General features: G+C 35.8%; 1 protein-coding gene across 2 annotated transcripts in view; it reads left to right on the plus strand.

The window, feature by feature from the left end:
- Window positions 1–5,864, plus strand: part of AKAP6 (A-kinase anchoring protein 6) — a gene marked incomplete at its 5' end in the record, with an annotated part of 232,019 nt that extends 226,155 nt beyond the window's left edge. Inside the window, 2 exons of one of the 2 annotated variants that reach the window (XM_080617230.1) lie at window positions 1,931–4,994; window positions 5,109–5,864. In XM_080617230.1, the coding sequence (XP_080473356.1) occupies window positions 1,931–4,994; window positions 5,109–5,362 (3,318 nt within the window). In that variant the 3' untranslated portion in view covers window positions 5,363–5,864. Of the gene's footprint in view, window positions 1–1,930 lie in introns of both variants that reach the window. The other variant, XM_080617231.1, reaches the window with a different exon arrangement.
- Between the last annotated feature and the right edge of the window lie 12,555 nt (window positions 5,865–18,419).

Genomic DNA, 18,419 nt, shown 5'->3' on the forward strand with positions numbered 1-18,419 from the left:
TGGAGAGTGCCTTGGTTTGTCAAATATAATAATCATATCACCCTGCTGTATGGTGGATAGCTACTCTGCCCAGTTTGGAGAAAATAAGTCAGATGAGTGTTTTAGCCATTGGTCTACTGGACATAAAGTGATGAGATAGCCTTGTGCTTTGCACAGAAACTGTGTACCTATATCCATAATTAGACACTGGAGCAGGGGTTTGGGCTTATCTGTTCCTATTGCCAGTCAAATGTGCTGAACAGTACACTGCAGGATAAAATTCCCCTCCTCTATCTCTGACCCCATTAATATTTAATTGTTTTATGCAAAATGAAACAGGAGACGCAGGTTTCTTTTCAGAACACCATATAGGTAGGGCTTCTCCTAAGAGAATGAGAACCTGGTTCATGTCATGAGCCCAGTGTCCCACACCAGAAATCAGTCCTCTAACTGTTGAGCTGACGGAGAACATCCCATGATTTCTCACGAAAGGGCTGAGCAGCTTTAGTTCCTACTTCAAAGAGAGAGTTCCTAGCTCAAAGCCAGAGATATATGCCTGCCCCTGCACAATTAACCTTGTCTGGGTCTTGACGAATCTAAGTAAGGAGCTAAGCTGTGTATAACTTCCCTTCTTTGGACTACAGCCTCATTTTATCTGCTTGTATTTCAGTAACTTCTTAAGTTTGTTGTGATTTAGATTCCTGTTTGGCATGTGATCAGTGCTGTATTTGAAAAACAAAACTTGTTCCAAGAAAGCTCAAGAGAGTGAGAGATCATAGTTGAAAGCTTTTTTTTGGAAAAAGTTCTTGTTTTTCTGGGTACAGTGATCATTGTTCAGCTGTTAGGATTATTTAAACTAAACAATTCTACATTAGTTAACAGTTCTATTACAAGACTTATTGTATAAGCAAAGGCTTCCCTAAAATGGAGGCCTCTCAATAAATGGAAAAATAAAGTAAAATTAATTTGTGCTCAGAGAACCAGCCTCAAAATCAGGGACCGCTTTTGTCTTATTTTGAGTAGTTTAAGGTGAGTCAGTACTCTTGGCCACTTGACACATCACATTTGAGTGAGTAAAGTTGTCAAGGTGTTCTTCCTCTCCCATGTGTGTTTCTAGAAGGATTAATTCTTGGTACTGTATGTTCTGAATCATAATAGCAAATATTACTGGAAAGTTACAAAAGTCTTAAACAAATCAAACTAATTTCAGCTCAATTATTTATCAGTTCTTCCTCAGAAAAAGGTGTCAGCACAGACAGTATTTGAAATTCATGTAGTATTTGATTAGACTGATTGATTGTTCTTATAGCTGAAGATATTAACACTCATTAGGTCTTACTTACTGGTCATTAGCGCTGCCTTTATTATCAAGTAAAGAATAAATATAAATTCAAATAAAAAGTCATCAAGTCTTGTGATTTCCAGTGTATTACATCTGTTGTTTTAAGATTCACAACACAAAAGTTTATTATAAACATTTTGAAAATCCTTTAATAAGTCCTTTATACCTTAACTCTTTTAAACTTAAGCAGGCTACAAGAGTTTCTCCTACATTCAATAATAAGCTGTTAATGATATCATTTTTACTAACACACTCATATGTGATTCTGCAGACTGGTTAACAATTGTTACATATGAAGTGACTAACCACAATTAATCTCTATTAAAAAAAAGCCAAATTTCTGTATTACATTTTGACAGAAAATTTAAAAAAAACTCCAACAACCTGGGAAGACTAAGAAATTATGCAAAATTTAATGTTTTATTTTAATTGATTATTTTAATTTCATACAAGACATAACAAAATGAAAAGCCTATTAGTGACCATTGTTCCAAAAATGCGCTTTACTCCTATTAATGTACTTATATAATTTCAGTGGAAGCACGTTCAAAGTGCAGCTGTAAATATTTTTTAAATTTTGACTTTGATTTTTTTTTTTTTTTTTTACAGGAGCCTCTGAATGTTATTGATGCCAGTGTGATGGATCTGAATGGTTCAAGTGAAGATGCACTAGAATGGGATGAAACTGACATAAGCAATAAACTGATCAGTATTCATGAAGACTTAAGTGATCCTGATCAGGAACTCAAGAAGGATGAGCTAAGACAGAAACCTTCTTCAGGAGAAAGTGGTTTTAACGATGTGAATGAAGATGAAAGTATTGGTGGTTGTGGAAGTCCTCTTTATTGTCCCAGCATTACTTCCCTTCCAAATCCTCACATCTATCAGGTCTACAGTCTTCATAATATTGAATTATCAGAAAAAAACCACATGCCTTTCTTGAAAAAAACATCTACACTCTCCAGTGTAACACAGTCTAACATTTTAAATGAAAGTCTTAGTAAAGACTCATCATTTTCATCTACCAAATCCCTGCCTGAGCTAATAGGGGGGAATACATTGGCAAAACCATATAGCTATATGTATCAGAGTGGAAACATAAGCAGGCACTCTGAGAGTGAGAGTGGGATAGTGAGTGAATGTGATACAGAAACTACAAATAATTCAGAGATTTTTTTGCTAAATGATATTGAAAGCACTCAGAGTAATCCTGAAATTGGGCATGCAGAAACTCGAGTGGATGATATAGTTGATGTGATAAAACAAAAAATACAGCAAGATGAAGACCATGCTAGTCTCTCAGATGATTTCCAGTTGTTACCTTCTGCATGTTGTGGAAGTGAAAATGATGAGGATTTGGACAGCATTACTATGTGTAACCGTGTTTGTCTAGAAGAATTGAAAGGAAAGCATGACGTGTTTACTTTTTATGATTACTCATATCTTCAAGGCTCCAAATTCAACTTACCAGTGCTAATGAAACAATCACAAATTGAAAAAACACATCCAGAGGGCAGTTTGTTTCAGGGCTTTTGTTTTGATAAAATACCTGGTAAATCTGAACATAAGCCTGGAGAGTCTCAACCAGATGGGTTTATTCATGACCATACTCTGGCAAGGGTCCCTGGAGAATCAGATCCCAATTCCTGTAAATCTGGAGAAACTGTAACAAAATTAACTGCTACAGAGAATACAAGACAGGTTTCAATTTTATCTCGTAGTTCTTCATTAGAATCTCTGTCTGTAGCAGGTGATTTGTTCAGCTCAGGTATTTTTAAAAGTGGAGATGGTCTTCAGCGAAGCACCTCATTGGAGAGCTGGCTGACTTCCTACAAAAGCAATGAAGATCTTTTTAGTCATCATGGCTCAGGTGACATAAGTGCAAGCAGTGACTCTGTTGGAGAGCTCAGCAAAAGGACACTAGATCTTTTGAATCGCTTGGAGAATATCCAGAGTCCTTTAGATCAAAAGATTAAGCGCAGCATCTCTGATATAACACTCCAAAGTGGCTCTCAAAAGATGTCTTTTACTGGACAGCTGTCTCTAGATATTGCATCCTCAATCAATGAAGACTCAGCAGCTTCTCTGACTGAACTCAGCAGCAGTGAGGATCTTTCTCTCTGCTCTGAAGACATTGTACTGCACAGAAATAAAATACCAGATTCAAATGCGTCATTTAGAAAACATCTTAATAGATCTGTAGCTGATGAGAGCGATGTCAATGTCAGCATGATTGTTAATGTCTCCTGTACTTCTGCTTGTACTGATGATGAAGATGACAGTGATTTGCTTTCAAGTTCCACCCTTACCTTAACTGAGGAAGAGCTAGGTATCAAAGATGAAGATGATGACTCTAGTATAGCAACTGATGAGGATATTTATGAAGAATGCAATTTAATTTCAGGACTTGATTATATAAAAAATGAACTCCAAACTTGGATTAGACCAAAATTTTCTTTGACAAGGGAGAAGAGAAAAAGTAACCTTGGTGATGAAATTCAGCGCAGTAAAGTTAGTAATGAGACATCAAAAGCCACAGATACATTAAGCATTGAAACACTATTGAATGGTTCAGTACAGAAAATACCAGAAAATAATGGCAATAGTAAGAACGTACCAAGTGATCATGAAAAAGGGACAAAGAGTCACCTGATGAAAGATATCTCTCAGGTTGTGAAGGATCAGCTTGTGGATGATATGGAAAATGGCAATGTTGAAAATACTCTTGGCAGTCAAAAGGAAAGTCTTGTTAGAACATCAGCAACTCCCAAAACTCATGCATCACTTGATGTCAGAGAAGCTGAAAATGAATGTTGTGTCTGTGAAGCTTTTACAGACAGTTCAGATGATTCACACATGGATGGAAAAGAGAATGTATTGTTGTCAGATGAATCCAGAAACCCTCTAAAAGAATGTCAAAGTCATCTTCAGCTTGATCACTCTGTTGCTTCCTCTCCTGCTAAAAAGCCTTGTCTTGAATCTTCCTCAGAAATGAATTGTGGAGACATAGAAGATGCAGCTTTACAAGCATCCTTACCTAATGGTCAACAACAAAAAATAAGCATTACTGAAAAATCTACTGATTGCTGTACAGCCTTGAAATCCAGTGAAGAAGAATGTGACTCCTCAGCCAACGGTCTTGCTTCATGCTGTAACTGTGAATCTGCTGCTTTTGATAAAAGAAACATGGAAGATGGCTCAGTACACAACTTTGTGAGGGAGATAATAGACATGGCATCAACAGCTCTGAAAAGTAAGTCACAACCAGAATGTGAGTCATCTGCTCCAGCTTCATTAGCACAGATCAAGGAAAAAGTGTTAGAACACTCTCACAGACCCATTCAGCTAAGAAAAGGGGACTTCTATTCTTATCTTTCACTTTCTTCTCATGATAGTGACTGTGGAGAGGTAATAAAATACATAGAGGAAAAGAGCAGCACTCCTGTGCCATTGGATTTCACAGATGAGAGGGAAAATATTGAATGCTTTTTTGAAGCCTGTCCTGAGGAAGAACGGGTTGAGCAGCAGCAATCTGTTTGTAATGGTACTCCTGAAGCACGAGTTCAGCAGCAGCAACAGCAACCTATTTCTAAGACTATTTCTGAAGCATCTCCAGAGTCAGTAGGTGAAGTGACTCAAGAATCATTAAGAGAAGTTAAAACTTCATCTGAAGGTAGGGATTTATCTTTCTTCTGTGATGATGAGAATGGTATAAACGTCCCTAATCCTTACAAACAAAGCGCATCAAATAATTTGAAAAATGCTGATGGTGATTTGTTGATTTCAGATGGGCAAACTGAAGGTTTGGAAAAGAATCCTCCAGGTCTTTGCACTGAAAAGAGTACTACAGGAAAATCACCTGGACCTGAAGATTCCAAAGGATGTGTTGCAGCTTCTGAGAAGGCTTCAGCTATAGAGTTTCAATTAAAGCCTGGCCATTCACAGAAAAAGGATGTTTTGCATCAGAACAGTAAAACTCTTGCTTGTGAAGAAAATCTCCTAAATCTTCATAAGGAAAGACATATAAATATGCACAGATAGAATGTAACCCTCTCCAGGCACGTACATTGTCCTAAAACCAGGTATGTACTCTACAAGTTGCACATTCTTTTTTTTTTTTTTTACACATTTTTTCCTTTTTTTTTTTTTTTTATTTTTGTAAAAATGAAAGGAAATGAATCGCCATTCACCACCTAGGGCTTCTGTTTGATGATAGTGCTATATTATTTGTTTTGATTACACTGTAATCCAAATTTACATGCCACTGGTCAACAAATGCAGTAAACACTAACTGCTTCTTGCCCTTTGGCTTTGCACTGACTGGAACTGGTCTCTTCTGGAACAAATCTGCTATCTTACAGAACTTGGGAATTCTTCAGAAGTAGTATTTCTATATCAGCCTTCTCTTCCCTCCTCAACTGAGCTGTGGAACCAGACACCAGCCCTACTCATTGATCCCCTTCTCCACAGTCAGCTGGCCTTATGAGGTGTTCAAAAGCACTTGATGAAACTGAACTTCTGGTTTTACAAGAATTTTGTGTGACTAGTGAGTTGGAGTTCTACAGTATTTCCAGACAAGCCATGAAGAATGGCTAAGCAGATTGTAAAATAAGTAGTGAGATAATAAGTAATCTCTTGATATCAGTTTACCATGACTTAAGTTCAATAAGCCATTAATAAGAAAAAAATTATTACAACACAGTGTTAGACCAAAAGTGGAGGTTACCAAAACAAGAAATCTTTGCAAATCATTAAAGATTATAATGTGAAGGTAATGTAGAATAAAGACCTGAATACCAAAGCAGGTGGAAACTGATAGCCGAGCAGCAGTACTGGAAGCTTTGGTTTTATTTTGTGATGAGCATTTTGAAACATAAGTAAGAGGATGCAACCTAAAGTGGAAAAGTGTATCTGATCTCTTCCGAAGTCTGAAAGTGATTCAGATCTGGAGTTTCTGACTTCACACAAATGTCCAACAATAACTGCACATTTAACAACAAAAGAAGATCTACAAAGCAACTTCTGAATAAGATCCTAACAAGCAGCACTGCTGCTTTGAGTCTCACTAGTTGTTGGTGACCCAAAAGCCAGCATAGCTGTGTAGAATGCTGTTAGTCTTTGGAAACACTCCTCCAGTAGACCAGAGAGAGCATGGCAACTCCAAATGCCACTCCAATTCCAAATGCTGCTGCTTGCCAGAAGCTATAGCAAGGAAATTTCCAATAAAACACAAGGCTAAGCACAGAACCAGGTTTTCCTGGGAGGTTCTGGAATCTCCGTCCTTGGAGATGTTCAAAATTCAAGTGGACGTGCCCTGAGTGATCTGATCTACCTTTGAAAATAGCCTTCCTTTGAGCAGAAGGTTTTACCAGATGATGTTCAATTTCCTTCTAACCTAGCTTCTGCTATGATTCCATGATGTTGCTAGGAGAAAAGACTGCTATTCATCACTGCCTGTGAAAACCACTAGTACTTTCCAATTGCAAACTATGTAGCTGTAGCAGAGGATCTGGGCCTATTTATATGTAATAGAGTGCTTTCTTTTGCATTTCCTGATTTTGCTATATTATATTACTGTGCTTTGGGCTTTTCTTTTGCACATATTGGTGGCTAACCCAGCATTCACACTTTCACATTTGTATAAATATGTCTAGCAAAGTCTTTAGGTTATGACAGCAACAGTGTACAACTTGCCACTATCTCTTTGAACATGTATCTATTTGAATAATTCATTATCTTGGAACCATCATAGCAAAGAGGATATTTCTTGAATGGCTCTGAAATAGGCTGTCATGACCTGTTGATTACCAATTAGGTTAATACTTGGACACATCCAAACAACTGGAGTAGCCATGGAAATCAATTGGCAATTACAAAACTCATAGATGATATTACATATTCTGGAATTACGTTACAAGGATAATTTGTATATGGAGGACTATTCGGAAATTGAGATGACAAAAGTTTGAGGTTGATAAGTGGTCAATATGTAAATGTAAGTTTTTCTTTAATTACTATTTTATTACTTTTCTCATTTTTCCACTCATTTTTATAACATTAATTTGAGGAAGAATGCTTACTATAGTGACTGTGATTTTATTCTTCTTCTCGTTCTTTCATTAATGAAGATAATAATACGTCTTTTCAATTCATTAGTACTTTTCCTCTGAGGATCTCAAAATACCGTATAAAATTTCACTCAGTCTTTAAAACTTCATAGTTCCTTACTAGTAGCCAGCTAGGTTTTTCCTAAGACTGGGATATGACAATATGCAGTTGATGTAAGGACTAAGATTGGACATAGAGGATGAAGGTAGTAGTAAATCCCCCCCGATGCAATAAAATGTAATGCAGAGTCTGTAGGTAACAATTTAGTAGGTTTGTGTTACAGCGATTTTTTTCTCCCAGGAGCTGACAAAAATTTTTAAGGTAACAAAGCCCTTCAAACTACATCCCAGTTTTTACATTTAGGAGGATACACTGGTTCTTAACTGATGCGTATAGCATTGCTTCCATGGAAATTATGTACTGTATTATTCCAAGTAGTAAAGCCCTAGGATACATATAGTTTATCTCTGGCACATCAAAAAATGAAAATATGAGCTGCTACATTTGGTATCACTAAAGTCTGAGCTCCCTTCCCCCATTCAGAAGCTTGATGCTTTAACTTCATCTCTCATGCTATGGGGAATGAATTACAGAAGCAATCTATCCTAATTTGTTAACTTATTCAAATAACAGTTATTATACTTAACTATGCTAAAGATTATCTTTTTGGTGGCAGATTGTTTATTTTTTGATGAGGCTAATTACTGATTTTCCAAAGGTAATTTACATTTATTACTAATACATCTTTTAAAATGTGACAGATAAATGTTGTTCCCATAAGTGTATTATGAAAAAAGTTACTATTTAAAAACACATTATTTAATTTGAAAGATAAATGGCAAACACCATTATTTTTCCTGTAGCACCTGTGCTGTAAGCTCATTTAAATGTGTAATTCCATGTGTAGCTGAAATACTTAGAGAAAAATAATCTATAGTATATGTGTACCTTAAAAGCATACTGTGAATTCAAAGTTGAAAAAGGCATAGTTTCAAATGTACTTTGATTTTTATACTGTTTTACTATTTACCTTGGCTGTACAGAAGAATAAACAATAGGGAAGAAAATATTTTTTGCCAAATGTTACAATCCTTTTATTTATCAGTGTGCTACAAAAAATTACTATTATGGGAAAATAGTAACAATTCTATAAGCAGGCTTAAAAATATCTCTGTCAGTATTGACTAGTCCCTGATATGAGCCAACATCCAGTTCTTCAATAGAAGTTCTCATAGTTCTCATAGAAGTTCTTCTCAGAAGTTCTATGCTGATTTTATTCTCAAGTAGGGGACAGCTTGAAAGAACTGTCTTTCTGTATATGAGATCATGCAGTTTTCTGCTGTCACTGTGACCCATGACTCACCAGTGGAATGGGAATTTTTAGTCCCATATTCAATATGCATAGAGATCAATACATTAAGAAGGTTTATTTGATGTGTCCAAAGACTTTTCTAGAGGATACATTAGAATTCTGTATGTAATCTGTTAATTCTTACAAATGAGATCAAAAGCTATTTCCTTTTGTGAAGAATTTGTAATTTAAACTTATGTTGTAACAATTTAGGGAAACAATTATCAGACATAAGAAAACTACATTGGTTTCATCTGACAGTGCTGCAATGTTAGCCAGAATATCCTGCCACTTACTATAACCAGGAGAAACACAGGACTGGTACTCAGAAAGCCTGACTGTTATTTCCTCCTCAGCAATAGATTTTTTTATGACTTATTCGTTCCTTTCCTTAGTTTCTTTAATAAAGAATAATGAGAATAATGACCAATGAGACATTTGAAGCATGACTTGTTCACTGAAAAGTGTTTTGAGATCCACAGCTAAAAGATGATACATAAATGCAAAGGACTGTTAGTTAATTATTCATTACAGGAAAAATAATATACAGGTTTACACAACAATTTACTTTTAGCAACTGGAACTACAAGAATAATCTCTTTGCTTACCCTTTCTTTTCCTAGAGGTTTTTATAGGGCGATAAGTGCTGTAATGTTCCTTCATAGAGTTTGAAACAGTCTGACTTTTTAGCTCCTTACAGTAGCTGACTTTAAAAAAAAAATAAATAGAATAAGCAGCTAATCTTTTATTGCCTGTGAATTACATAATTTTTGAAAAACTTGACATAATCCATCAGTGAGACTTTTCTTATTATAGATACGTGAAACTTGTGCCAGAGTTGTAGAAACTTTTTGATACAATCTTCCCCTTTACTCTAATCAGTTCTTCATTAATTTCTAAACAAAGCATTGAGCTTTTCACTATTTTCATGTAAGTATGTTTCTTCTATAAATGAGGGACAGGGTCAGTTTCAGCAAATAAGATCAAAGCAAAAGGTAACTGGATAGATCCAGATATTCCTGCTTAATTTGGAAGGCACATAATGCATGTCTAGAGTGCCTCCTAGGAAATGCCTAAGAGATGTACTTTGCACTAATCTTTGAGCTGTATTCTGACAGTTATTTCTTCATAATCCCCATCATAAGCCTGTGCTCTTTGATGAATAGTTTAACTCTAAACTCCGAGCTGGGTAGTTCTACAGTATGAAAATTTAACTCATTGATGGTACTACAAGTCTTTCAATAGCTATTTACAATTTTAAAATACAATGAAGACACTGACAATCCTATTCACGGAACACTTCTGTGATTCTGTGATTCCTCTCCTTTGAAATCTCTCATTCTGTATGTTTACATAAATATTAAAATAAGTGATGGGTAGATCTTTTTGTTAGTTGGCTTTTGAAAATTCCTATGTTTTCATAGATCAGTGCACTTTTGAGTGTGCTAAAGGTAAGTTTGCAGGTAAGGATGAGGACAGCATCCAGGGAAAAGGTCAGATTTGATGAATTCTCTTGTTTCTTTAGAAGTGAAGTCTTTACAAAAGTCAATGAGCTTTCTACATCAATACAATTTTTTACAGTAACTTGTACCTCAGGCTGTTAAAAGTCATTGTTTGCCTACTGTATGCTTCTGCATTAAAGGCTCTGGCATGTGATCATTTAATGAGTATCTATGGTTGTTCTGCAAGAGCTATGTTTTGCAAATAAAACTTCATTTTCTGTAACCTACTATTACTTTTTTGTTTCCTTTTAGAATCTTGGCTGCAATTCAGGTGCAGGTTCATCCTGTAAACCCTGGGATGACCTCCAATTCCATTGTATCACTGCCTTTCATTACACTGACTCCCAAGATAAATTTTCTTTCCAAATGTGATTTGTCCATGTTGGCTTTGTGATCAGGCTGCATATGCTAGTCCTGTTTCAGTGATCATTTTGTATTGTAGCAAGGCCATTTGCTTTCATGTGGATTCCTCTCCCAAGCTACCTCTAATGACCTCCCCTTCCTAAATTGCTTGCCTCTGTACTACTTATCACTGATTCTGTTCTCTGAAGTTTTGAAGATCTACAGAATTCATGATTAGTCTGGTTCATTTTTTCACAGCTGTACCTGCCAGTACTCTTCTATTTTATGTATCTAATTTAATATTTATGTGTATAATGCATAAGTTTATTGAAAATATTTTACTTTTAAAGTGACAATTTTGTTGGATTGCAGTAAAAAGAAGTCATTAGCCCTCCTGATTCAATACATCTAAAAATTAGGTAATTAAAATAAATGGCATTTTATTTATTTAATTTTAAAATTTAATCTATGCAACACTTCAAGAACAACTACATGGTGTTGTATATTAGGAACTGTTGACATTCTACTGAATTAAGTACAACATTTTGGTTTTTTATGCTTCTTGAGGTGGTAATTAGAAGAAAAATTTTTTAAAAATGTGTGCCTTGCTGTATTTCTTAAACCATTTATTAAAAAGCTGCTTTCACAGTAAAATTTTGTTGGCTTGAAAGGAGGAAATAGCAAGGTTAAGATGTGTGAATAATTTCTGTATATATGTATAACCAAGTGCAAACATTGATGTATAATGACAGTATAAAATGCTTTCATGTTTGTGATGTCCAGTGATGTGGAAAATATAAGCCTTAAAACCATTAGATTGCATGGTAATTAGAATTGGCATAATAAACATAGTTCATTGGGGAAAGAAAAAAGAACAACTGGTGATCTGTTTTACCTGTGTAGCAAGAATAGAAAGTTTTATCAAAGTACAGAACTATATGTTTTTGTTTGCAAATATTCCCTATATATATGTGATTCCATAACTAGTGGAGATTTGTATTACCTGGCTCATAGGTAAAGAATTTATTCATTAAAGATTCTGCACATCTTTTGGGCCAAAGAGACACAAGTATTAAGTAGTTTAGTACACTGCCAATTGCAGTGGTGGCACACTCTTATAGCAGATCTTTTCTTGGTTTTTTTCAGTACGAGTTTGTTGTCTGATTCTTAAAATTTCATTTATTTACATAATTATATTGAGTAAGCTTTATATGTGTTAATGCAGATACTTTTTCAATTGGCCGTTTCAATGACTGAGACTGTGCATTTTAAATGTTTTTGTCTTGTTCTTGAAGTATATTGGGTAGCCAAAACAAGCCCAATGCCTTTATAACCTTTCTCTGCAAACATGGCATTCATCAGCTAAAAGCACTATTGGGAATGGATGTCAGGAAAGTTAAAAGGCAAGGAATGCTTTCCCATGCCACCTTTAATCATTATTTTCACAATTATATGAATGTTTTCACAAAAAGCCTCAACATCCTACTTCCTTTAGAAAATGTGCAACAGTTTGAGGAATGATACTGATCAGATAATATATTCATTCAACATGGAAGGAACAGGTATTGCAAAAAAGCCTCATGTTTTCTAAATCATTAAAAGCTTCTTATTTCTACAAGAGGCAAATTATCTCTCAATTTAAGTTTCCACTGCATAGCCTTGGGTAGGCTATGATGTGGGTAGGGCAGCAGAAACAACTCTTAGCTTAAAGAAAAGTGTAAATAAGAAGCAGCAATTAAGAGAGCCTTTTGAATCTATAAAGTTCTGCTCTCGCATATGTTGTATCATGTACACAGTAGAGTAACCTGTAATTACATAAAAAGTGTAACTATATAGCCAAAGATCACTTTAATGTATCTTAAATATTTTTAAAGATATATAAAATAATTTGGAATATAAATCCTAATTTTAGTAAGAAAATATCTTACTTACCGTAAATAACAGTGAAAATTATGCTAATTTATAAATTATTTGAACGTTATTTTTAAAATTGTCTTGACATGGGAACTGAATTTAGAATCATTCTTTCTTTCCCCTTAGCTTTTTCTAGTTTATGTTGCATTTTTTGAACTTACTTTGACTATAGTCATACCTTACACTATGACAACAGGAAATCTAATAAGTCAAAGGCTTTGCAGATCTGTCACCTCACCCAACAGACTGTGCAGAACTCCATCAATTACTTGTACCATTCTATTAGGCTTTTTGCCACAAATTCACTTTTTCCTGAGGGAAAATAACAGTACTTGTCAAATCAATAAACCACATATTCATCATACACTATCTGGAATATTATATAGTCACAGCTCAAATTTCTATGGTTCCTTCCTAAAAGATGCTGAACATTTTAATTTAACTAGTGTTTCCAAATCTATATTATTTGGTCTCATGAAATAAAGTCATCATGACTGTGATGCAAAACCCATCATTATCAGCTATTCCTTTTTTTTGCATGGTCAGTAGCTTTACCCTCTTTTATTTTTCTTCTTAGAATATACTGGAGTTTATTGTCAATAAAAGTTGATTTCTAAAGGAAATCTCTGATATATACTTACGGATTTGTTAATGTTTTAGTGTAAGTCGTGAGCTTATGCCCAAATTTTGCCTAGAACATCCAATAAGTCCTATTGCTAACTCCCTAAAGGAAATTATTGGCAAAGTATAAAATTAACATTGATGTACCAATGTTACTCTTAAGATCAGCCCATATGTAGATTCCTGCATAGATCCTGTTCCCTGCTGATGAAATTCTGTTGTGGTGTAGAAGCATGCTGCAAGCTTTCTGCAGCATTTATTTCCACCTAAAGTTCCATAGTCTGCTTTTTATTCCACACACTCCCTAGCTCATGCTTGAACATCTGCAATGTGTGAGGTGGCCATTTGGCAGCAATGACCCTGACATGTGGATCTCCCTTTCCTGTCTGCTTCACATTCCTTCCACAGAAAGCCAGAGCTCTCCAGCTGTAAGCGAAGGGAATGTACACTGATGTTGGTGGTAAAACACATGCCTACGACTACAATTTTAAAGGTGTTTTGTGATCAGCATAGATTTATATATGGATAGTCTTGTAAACCATGTCCCCAGTATTTCTCAATGGTTTGTCTTTTTCCCAAGGTAAGTTGAAGACTTTGAATGGAACAGTGGCTCTGCACCTTTGTTACAGTAAGAGAAATGCAGGTTCCTGTTTGTTTCACAGTAAACTCAAATAAATATGGTTTTAAGCTAAAAGAGGGGAAATTCAGGCTGGATGTGAGGAAAAAATCTTTACAGTGAGGGTGGTAAATTACTGGCACAGGTTGCCCAAAAAGGAGGTAGATGCACCATCCTTGGAGACATTTAAGGCCAAGCTGGACATGGTTCTGGGCAACTTGATCTAGATGAAGATGTCCCTGCTCATTGCAGGGGGTTGTATACTAGATGGCTTTTGAAAATACCTTCCAATCCATACTGTTCTGTGATTTTATGAAAGAATCACTGTCAGTTAGACAGCATCTCAACCTTCCTCCTTGGTGACAGGATCCACAGATGACATAGCCTCCCACATCACATAATTTAGAATTTTATTTCAATTTTCCCTGTGTTGAGGAAAACAAACTGTTTTGACTAAAACATACCTGGTAAAAGGGCTGCTTTACGGGAGGGGTGGAGGGGACTTGGAGACACCAGTAACAATGTAAAGGTTCTTGTGCTGCAGTGCACAGAAAAGGGGTTATTAATGTTTAGGCCTGACCATAACAATACGTGGCTCAAGAGGATTAACGGGGTTGACAAGTTCTTAGCCAAGTCAATATCCTTCACTGACAAGTTTCTACAAACTTATTCCTAATATTAGCATCACTTTGAGGGGGATTTCAGCCAACAAATGATGTCTGATCTGTTGCCTTTAGTGCTGTACTTCCAATTTGTCAGACTCGCCTTGTCTCTTACACCTTTTCTACCAACCTGAATCACTTTTATTTTTCATGTAACTATTGTTTGCCCAGTAAATACATGCTCATCATTGATTTTAGAAATGTTTCTAAGGACTAGACTATAAATGAACTTGGCAGCACATAATTCTGTGCACTGAATGAATTCTAAGTGCCTCGATGCTATAAAAAATGGAATTTCTTAAGCAGTATCAAGTAGTATTACTTTATTTCTGGGAAGTGGGGAAATAACTAAGTTAAAAGTGAAGTTAGAATTGTATAACTCAGTAATGTAGTGTACAAATATTACTGTGATATTGTAGTTCTTGTCAAACTAATTCTTAAAAATTACAAGAAGTACAGAATTACATCATGCTTAAAATGAAGTGATATGGTATGAAAAGAACAGACAAGTAAATGTTTTTACCTCTCCTTATGTTGAGCTCACGTCTCTGTGGCTCTGGGTTTGCAAATGGAAGTGAAAATAATTTTAAAAATGTGCAATCTTTTAAAGATTTTTCTCTTGTAATTACTGTGAGGATGTTTTAAACGCAGCAAGGATCCAGTTGTAGCATTTTCTAAAGGAACATTAGGAGAGTGACAGGGAAAGGGAAACATATTTGACAAGATTTCAAGCAATAGTAGAAAAACACGAGCCATTCTTGATACACTTCATTTACAGAATGAAAAATTCGGACTCTACAAGAACTGATGCTGAGAATCAACCACCTACCCCAAATCTATCCATTTTTTTCAGGAGGAGATAAATGCTATAGGAAATTACATGCCCTCAGGCAAGATGGCACGGCAGTTTCTGATACAGGCTAATGTGCATATATACCTGAATCTCTGATCTGTAGCTCATGAATCCAAAGCCTGATCCCAGAATTGTCTTTAGAGGGTGTGGGTTTTGTTGTTTCTTCATAATGAACAGGACCAAATTTGAGATGAGAAACATTTGCCTCTAACAAGCTTGAAAATGAAGTTGTAGCAAGCAAATCTTAAATAATATACAATGGTAAAAAAAAAAAAGAAACCCACAAAAAAAGGAAAAGAAAACAAAAAAGCAATCTTTCTGTAAACCCTGGTGGTACCTGTCAGCATTTTAATCAAGAATATTCTAAGCTGTGTGGGATTATGAGTTATATTGACTGATCATTATTTATCCTGACATACTGATGCCAGACAGAACTATGCCTCTCTGTAGTTTTTGCTTTACTTACCTCTAAATAAGGCCATTCAAAGTGCTGAAAAGATTATGAAAATATCTTTTCAATGGTTAAAATTGTGGCATGAATCAAAAAAAAAACCCCACCCCAACCCAACAGCTCTGCTGGGTTGCTGAGCGTCTGTGCCAGCCCAGCTCATCAGTGATGCTTTTGGCCATATTTTGTGGAGGCAAAGTCCTTCAAAATCTTTTCATGCATTTAGACCTCTATTTTGTGCTATTAATATGACTACTAAGGAAAGCTTCCTCTGTAAGGGGAGTTTGCTTTAAACGAGAATATAAATGTTTCTCAAATCAGTTACTCTTCATTTTACATATTCCATCTCTCATCCTCTGGTCTTCCAAGCTGCAGTTCTCCACTTGTACTTCTTTCAGCAACGAAATGAAGGGTTTGCAACTTATGTTTGTAACACACAATTTACAGGTAACATTTTGAAAAGTGGGCAAGCAGAACAGAAGGAGCTTGGAGTGAAGAAAAGGTGGCTGATAGATGCATAATGCTGCAGCTGTGCCAGCTAGGCTGGAGGGCAGGTTCAGATCTACAAATGCCAGGCTGGCTGATTACTGAAAAAGAAGAGAGAAGCAGAGAAGGAGGTGGAGCTTCAAGGATGGTTGATGGGATCTAGCTGTGGTTAAAATATTTGTAGAATGATGGGAACAGAAACTGTATTAAAACAGATATATATCTCTATTGCTAGACTTGTTATTGCAAACTGTAAAGTGATGATATTCATGAATACTCATTTTTCTGAATCTGCCGTTCACTATGCCAAGCATATCAATCAGATGTACCATTGTCAGTTAATTAACATCTGATTGCATTAAACATAGGGTGTTGAAGAGGAGGTTTTTTTCTTGGAGGGGGAGGGGTATCTATGTGTGAGTTCTTTGGAGGAGGAGGGATGTGTTCTTAATAATTATCATCAATTGTGAGTGAAGTCAAATTTTAATCTGTGTGTACATATTTCTGTGCCACTAACCACTCTTATAGCCACAGCAAAAGTGGAAGACAAATGTAGTAAGTGTGTCAGCACCTTAGCCACATATCCTGCACACTGGACTTTCATAAGTAGAACAACATCCAGAAATATAAAGGTCACAATATTAGGCAAGTGTAGAAGTAAGATATGTGAGACAGAGAAAAGAGAAGAGAAAAAGAGAGTAAAAGAGAAGAAGGAAAAAAAAAAGCAGAAAGAAAAAAAAAAGAGAGGATAAAAAGATTAATAAAATGGGAAAAGGAAGGGGAAAAGGAAGGAGAAAGGGGAGGAGAGGGGAGGGGAGGGGAAGGGAGGGGAGAGAAGAGAAGGAAAGGAGAAAGAGAAGGAAAGGAGAAAGAGAAGAAAGGAAAGGAAAGGAAAGGAAAGGAAAGGAAAGGAAAGGAAAGGAAAGGAAAGGAAAGGAAAGGAAAGGAAAGGAAAGGAAAGGAAAGGAAAGGAAAGGAAAGGAAAGGAAAGGAAAGGAAAGGAAAGGAGAAAACAAAAAGGAAAAGGGGGAAGTGAGGAAGGAATTGAGGAAGGAATGCAGGAAGGGGGAGAGGGAAAGTTGAGTTATGCCTAGAGCATATATCTATAACTATTTGATAGCATTTTGTAATAAAACAGACATGATAATATTCAAAATAACGAATGGTTTGGTTAAGACAAATCTGCCTTTCTTCTTCTCCCAGACACATAATACCAAGTCACTCATGGAAATGGATTTGTAGTGAATTTAGACATGATGGAAGGAGGTACTGTACTCCTTTCCATGATATATAATTAATCTGTGGAATTTCATTTCTACAAGAAATTACCGAGTCAAATTGCTTAGTGAGATTGTAAAGGAGTCTAAATATGGAAGAGTCAGCTGTACCAAGCAGGTTAGCTCAAACTAATGGCAGTGGAGAACAAACTTCATTCTCCATGGTGAAAGCTGTTGTCCACTGAAAGAACAGGTGAAATTTCCCAAACCTGAAGAAAAATGGCCAAAGCAAGATGGAAGATTTCTGCCTTTCTCTGAGGCAATCAGAAATGGGCCTCTGAAAGACATGAGACACAAAAAGCATTGAAAATGCCCATATTTCTTTACTTTCCTCTTCATTCCCCTGTTGAGAATGAAGATGTGGTGTCAGAAACAAATTATTTCAACTACTTGACAAGCTATTGTGCTGCAGGATAAGAAATTATCTTAAATATGATTTTATGGATAACTAGCCAGCTTTCCATATGCCATATGTAACATATACATGGTTACCTAGAAGAAGTTAACTGTGATAAATTATATTTTGATAAAGAAAACACACATATTTCAGGCCAGTTGGGTAACAATATTTCAGAATAACCCTTCCTTAATCATATACTTTGATGGAGGAATGCTGATAAGCACATCAGCACAAGTCAATTCTTTCCGCAAGGACTGACATCTTAAACTGCTCTACACAATGAATCACCTTGTCAAATAAAGTGCAAAATGGAAAACGTGTTTTCAAACTCATCTGATATAATGACATTTACAACAACATGTTTGAGGTGATAAACCGACAATAATAATTATATTTCTCTGAGACTTCCATTGTACTTTGAAAGTTTTATGCAATCATATGCTTTTTTCTTTTTTTTTTTCCCAAGAAAATTTTATACCAGGACTTTTACTTTATGGATCTTTGAAACAAACGAGGAG

The sequence above is a fragment of the Psittacula echo genome, assembly GCF_963264785.1.
Source record: "Psittacula echo genome assembly, chromosome: 5".
In the NCBI taxonomy this organism is placed as follows: domain Eukaryota; kingdom Metazoa; phylum Chordata; class Aves; order Psittaciformes; family Psittacidae; genus Psittacula; species Psittacula echo.